This window comes from Saccostrea cucullata, unplaced genomic scaffold (genome assembly GCF_032062105.1).
Source record: "Saccostrea cucullata isolate Sc308-1 unplaced genomic scaffold, CSIRO_AGI_Scuc_v1 ctg21816, whole genome shotgun sequence".
NCBI classification, from domain to species: domain Eukaryota; kingdom Metazoa; phylum Mollusca; class Bivalvia; order Ostreida; family Ostreidae; genus Saccostrea; species Saccostrea cuccullata.
In genome coordinates this window covers 1-6,247 of record NW_026934685.1, presented here as the reverse complement: position 1 = coordinate 6,247, position 6,247 = coordinate 1, and the positions used below count along the sequence as shown (strand labels likewise).

General features: G+C 30.6%; 1 protein-coding gene across 1 annotated transcript; it reads left to right on the top strand.

Moving 5' to 3' along the window:
* Nucleotides 1–7: 7 nt before the first annotated feature.
* On the top strand, nucleotides 8–1,703 carry LOC134241180 (uncharacterized). Its single transcript, XM_062723257.1, has 4 exons — nucleotides 8–230; nucleotides 346–392; nucleotides 522–653; nucleotides 828–1,703. The coding sequence occupies exons 1-4, from the start codon at nucleotides 118–120 to the stop codon at nucleotides 1,601–1,603; spliced, it is 1,068 nt and encodes a 355-aa protein (XP_062579241.1). The 5' UTR covers nucleotides 8–117; the 3' UTR covers nucleotides 1,604–1,703.
* Nucleotides 1,704–6,247: the final 4,544 nt, after the last annotated feature.

The following is a 6,247-nucleotide window of genomic DNA, read 5'->3' as shown; positions in this document are numbered from 1 at the left end:
ACAAAGTTCGAGAATGATCATGAATGTGTGTTAAAATTTTCTCCTTCCTGGGCAACAAACTGTATTATAACCTAAAAGGTGTTTCTTTATAAACAGTGGTTAGATTCGTCGAAACTGATGTTGATAGTTCTTGTTTTCAGTCGGTACGTGTGTCTGCTGGTTGTTCTTATCACCATCAATGGTAACACACAAAGTAAAGGGGACTGTGCCAATGATGGCCGAAACGACAAGTATTTGTTTTATAAATGGTTTATATATATTAGTAACAGATTTTTACTGTCAATGTTGATCAAATTGATGTCGTTAATTATGTACATTATAGCCTATGATTCTTTATTTTTTTAGAGAGGAATGCTGTACAAATTATTATATGGTCGAGGGAATCTGCAGAGGTTTGAGACCATTTAAGTATCTAAGATTTTAAAATGATTTTTTTTATAGCAATGTCTTTTCATATTGATCACTGTTTAATAGATATACGCACTGAATAAATTCACAGTTTGATTTGTGTTACTTCACAGCCTGCCCTCCAGGATACTTTGGAGAGCATTGTGCCATCGCTTGTCCTTATCCTTCCTTTGGAGTTACCTGTGGAGACGAGTGTAAATGTAAAAGATCTGACTGCAACCATGAGGTGGGATGTTTGAGCAATGGTAATATTCCTTTAATTAAAACGTTTGTTTGCATTCAGTATTTTAACCATGCAAACCTTACTAAGGATAAAGGGTGTAACAGATTTATGAGCTATTTTATATTTCAAAGTCATCATCTATTGTATTATTCATATCTTTTATCATCAACATCAAATCGATTATTCTTTGATTTAGGGATTGTCACAGACGTTTCAGCATTACAAACAAGTTCAAGTGTACTCAAGTATATTTCTGATATCGAATACAGTACAAGCAATGTTTGGAACAGATTTATAACAACAAATCACGAATCTGCTTCGAACAGTCCGTTAGAAAACACATTATCTACCATAGTAATCTTTATAGTAGGAGGAATTCTAGCCTTTTTTCTACTTATAATCATCGTCAATCAAATCCATGGAAAAGTGAGCAGAATGAAGAAAGAAAGGGTGTCTAGAGACTCAAATAATCAACAATCAGGTGGACGTCATAGTGAAGAATACTGTGTTATTGATGAAAGTCAACTCACTGGTTCACGATATCAACACATAGAAACAAATAATTCCTCACAGATTGAAAATAAGAGTGATGAAGGAGACATTACTGAAAAATCTCCGGATCAGCCATTGCTTCCAACCAGACCTCTCACAAACCCCACCATGCTTTCCTCCCAGGTCGAGGTGTTCCTCGATTATTATGGTACAGCACATGGCAATTCCATCAGCAGCAATCCATCCAGCGATGGATCGTACGAGAAACCGGTAAACAATGTCAGTAATTACGCAAAAGTAATTGACACAAAAGACGGAGAGATTTTAGTCTTTTTAGACAATAGCTCAGAATCATCAGTGAACCAGTCCTCAGACATTCAGGACTTTAAACGTGATTTACATTCATCAGAGCATCCTGAAAATGCACCAATTGCAAGTCACTCTCAGCAAAACATTTACCTGGACGTAATTCATAAATGATAAATAAAAACTTTATAACACAGAAAAAAATGTACACTTTTTAACTTGAATTTTCAATGTTCACCATGGATTAAACAACTGATATGAAATATTTTACTTTTAAGAAATGGAAAACGTTAATTTACTTAATTTACTGTATTTGGTCATTTGCAAAAGGATTGATAAAAACATTCTGGTTGTACACAAAGGTACTCTGAAGCTGATAAAAAAGATGCTTGAGTTTCTGTTTGACAATATCTATCTGGTTTTGGAAACATGTTCTTCAAAACTGTATTGGAATTCTCATTAGTACCAATTTTCGCCCCGTTATAAGCAGATCTTTTTTTCATATGAAGCAAAATTCGTTCAAAAGCTTATACATGAAAAGAAGAAAACACTTGCTGTTGTCTTCAACTCAACATGTAGATATATCGATGACGTATTATCAATTTACAATGCTTATTTTCATTTTTATGTCGATGCGATATGTCCCGGTGAGCTTAAAAAAGGATATCACAGATTTTTAACAGACCTGTTTCATATTTAGAAATTTTACTTTAATGATAATGATTAATCTATCAACGAAGCTTCATGATAAACGTGTTGATTTTAACTTTTCAATCGTCAACTTCCTATATTTATGCAGCAATAAACCTTTATCACAAACATACGGAGTTCATATTTCGCAGTTGATTCGGTACTCAAAAGCATGCTCTACATATGAACAATATCTAAAACGAGGTAAGTTTTTGATTTAAAAAAGTTGATGAAACAAGAATATCAACAACCTTGTCGTAAGGTCGATGATCGATACAATGGCCTTATCAGTAAATACAATATTTCATAACGTCATCAAGGCTGAATAAAGGTTTTTTTAGAATTGGTAGTCCATTATATACACACTGAATTGTTGACGAATTTTTTCCGTTTTCCTTTTTCTATGATGACATAAAGCACGGGGCGGGTGTGACTGGTCGGCAGAGAATGTTTATTCCTTCATCGGTTATTGCATAGGATTTACCATTCTAGTATAACTATGCACTAGTCTCATTTACAAGACGTCAACTTTTTGGGCTGATACAGATCCAGCATTGTTGGAATGCATCTTGAAGTGTCCAGGTTAACATTCTAGAATGAAATAAATAAATCATTTTATTTTCCGTTAATTTTTTATTGTATTTTATCACTAAACACGTAATAAATAAATAATTTTGCTTTGCATTGGTTTATAGGGCTGATACAGTGTGTGAAAAGCAAAGTAAAAAGGCATGTAAAAAATTGAAGATAGCAAACAGTGACTGATACAATACATACCTGTGAAACTGACACAAAGTGTGAGTTCCTAATAATTACAGGGGCGATATCAAGTGATTATGAGGAGTGTAATATACACTTAAAATAGCGAAAAATATTCTGTTCATCCAATATACATGATACATAATATTCTTCAATTTGTTCTCATCTTCTATAAGAAAGCAAAAATCCTCTGTTTCTTGTTGTGAAAGCAATCTTTTTAAAGTATGACCCAGTTTTACTTCTTCATTATGATTTATAATTTCTGTTTGAGAGGAATGACAGGAATTGATATTTATAAAAGATGAAAGAAGTATACGTGAAAGAAGAATAATGTCCTCTCGGTGTTGCCTGATTAAAAGCTCTTGGCTCAGATGTCTGTACAGTCCCTCCTCCTTAATGCGTATCGGAAATTACTGTTAGCAGCTGTTCCTCAGTCTTGACACAAAACCGCACAGTTTTGCAGGTATAGTGTTGTTCCTTATTAGTGTATTAGAATATTACACTAATCAACTAACTTTTTACAATGTAGATTATCAACTGAATCCGTCAGATGATAAGGGAAAACTTTACAAGAGAAGACAGTTTGGGAAGGTGTGAATGAAAATGTCTTAGAATTTATTTTTGGTAGAAAGCTGCGCGGAAAATAAAATTGAGCTTTTTTTATAATAATCTTAATATATTTTCCAGAAAATATATTATGAAACAAATATTGTTAAATATTTGAACCCAAAAACTATAGTTATTTTCATTTAAAGCTTTAGAATCATTTATTAACAAGGAAATAGAAAAATTTATACATTTATATTGAAGAACATTGTAGTTATCTATAGAGTTAAATAAGGAAATAAATGTTTTCGCAGCAAAACGCGTTTCAAGTGTTTCCCAATTAGTTCATAAAAATCATATGTACATGTATAATTTTTGAGTGTTAATTAATCTGTGTAATAAAGGACAAGGTTCATAAAGGGTCTTTTATTTGCCCAGTGAATTTTTTAAATAAATTGATTATTTAGTTGACAATGCATTAAATAAAAATTCAACCCTTGTTGACTGCGATCTAATATAATAATAAAAATAATAGGTTATAAAGTATTGAATTTGCCATTGTTTCCATATCCTAAAATCCTGAATATTTTTTGCAAGAAAGGCCAAACTTTAAAGCTATTTTTCAATATTTTGTAATGAGCAAACTTTCTAATCTAAAATGTGCAACTGATTAAATTGATAGAACTCTTTCTGAAGCTTACAAAACAGGGTTTTTTGTGATCAAGGAGCGAGCACATATTTTGATTTTGTGCTAAGAGTACTCGCTTTAAAATACAAGAATTTGCAATTCCGTAAGATCTGTTTAACACTTCTTAGACACTCAATGGAAACTTGTTTTATAGGAAATGAAATCATAATTCTTTACTTTCTATCGATGTTTGAGAAGAACATAGAGTGTTTGTTGATAAATTTGTAATTCTTCAGGGCCATTTTATGTCTAAAGTAAACCTAGGTCTTTAATTTATAAATATTGTTCATCACATTATCTATTAACGGCTCTGGAATTACCACTAACTTGTCTGTACACCCGACTAGAAACCGTAAAATTTATGATACATTAATAATGGTTTTGAAAAAAATAATTCCATTTTCCGGAAAACTTAATTAGCACAAAATTCCTAACCATAATGTATAATTACTAAGATGTGTCCATTTAAACCAAATTAGGCTTTTCCTCGGATGTCGTAAAAGTTTTCTAAGACAGACAAAAATCGATATCTTTACAAGCATCCCGAGAGCGAAGACAACTAGAACCAATAGGAGGCGACTTCAGACGAACCAACCAAGTACATAAATTTGTATCCTACCTTAAAATGCATAAAGAATGATTCTTTCACTAGAAAAGAAAGCACTTTAATCTATCAGAAAATTTGAAAGCGAATTTGAATTCTTTAGATTGCTGGACCTTTGAGCGAGAAAAGAGGTAACGTACCACTTATGCCATAAATTTTCACTTTCTTTTCAGTAATTTAATTTTTTAAGCTGCAGTTCAAAATATACATAATTGTTTTCTATTGTTGATCAAAACTAATTTTCAATAATCTTGAGATTTAAGAGTTTAATTAGAGGTTTCGGCTAAAGGACCTGTGCTTGAATTTTATATTTGTTCTTAACTCGTTTCAACTATTACTAGATATTAATTTAACTGATTTTATTGCTTAAAGAATCACAATAACTAATATATATGTCTTCATTTATATTAATGAATGACCCTCTGAACATACCCATTTCACCTCCCTTTACCAACAAAAATATTGCGTAAATTTTCAAAATAATTCATAATGAAAAAAATTGACGACTCTAAACAGTAATTTTTTTTATTTCTTACTTTTTAAACCTTTTTTTTTAAAAGACTTCATTCATCTAATAATTGTTTTCAAAAATTCTCCGAAAACAAAAGTTGAAAGCTACCGATATTTTATTTCTGATGGTATCATTATAATATCATACCATCTATTTAGAAGATATGTGCTATAAGCATTTCATTATTTATAACATGCTGTACAAGGAGACAAAAGAGTTTATAACGCCTCTACTTCTTATTTATACTAATCGCTATCTGACGAACCGAATAAAAAGGGATGGGAATGACTTAATCCCCCTCACGCTGTTCGTTTAAGGCGATAAACATAACTGGTACTGCTTAATTCGACTTTATCTGACAACGAAATTAAATACTTTATCAGGTATTAAACTTGTAGCGAGGGATGTATTAAGAGAGATTGTCTCTGATAATTAACAAATTATATGTGGTAAAACAAAATGTTTCATCTAAATTAGAGTCGTATTTTTTACACTTATAATGTAGCATATTATTAAAATTATGACTCAAAAGAAAGCCAGTATTCTGTATATATTATTTTTCTTCTTATAGTTTTTATTACAGTTTTTCTTTCATTTTAATCCTCACAATTTTTTAATCATAAAAAGAAAAATAATGTATGCTAAGAATGTAAAATAAAATATAATTATGTAACAATGTAGAAATCAAATTCTAGTATCCGAAAAAATAAATTTACGGCAAAATATAAATAATAGAATAATATTTTTTTTAAAGAAAATTCCGAAGAATTTGTAATAGAAGGATTGCTACTTTAACAAATTTTCTCACAAAAATGAGATAAATTACCAGTCACTACTTACAAACAAAATATTATAAACTTATTCAAAATCACTTAAACTGCAGATATATATTAGGTTTATGTGTTTATTTCAAAGACATTCTGAAAACTAATAAAAATCATATGATAATTTATCAAGACCATGATATGAAAAATAAAGATTCGAAAAAAAGTATTGTCAAATCTTAAGTCATTTTCTAAT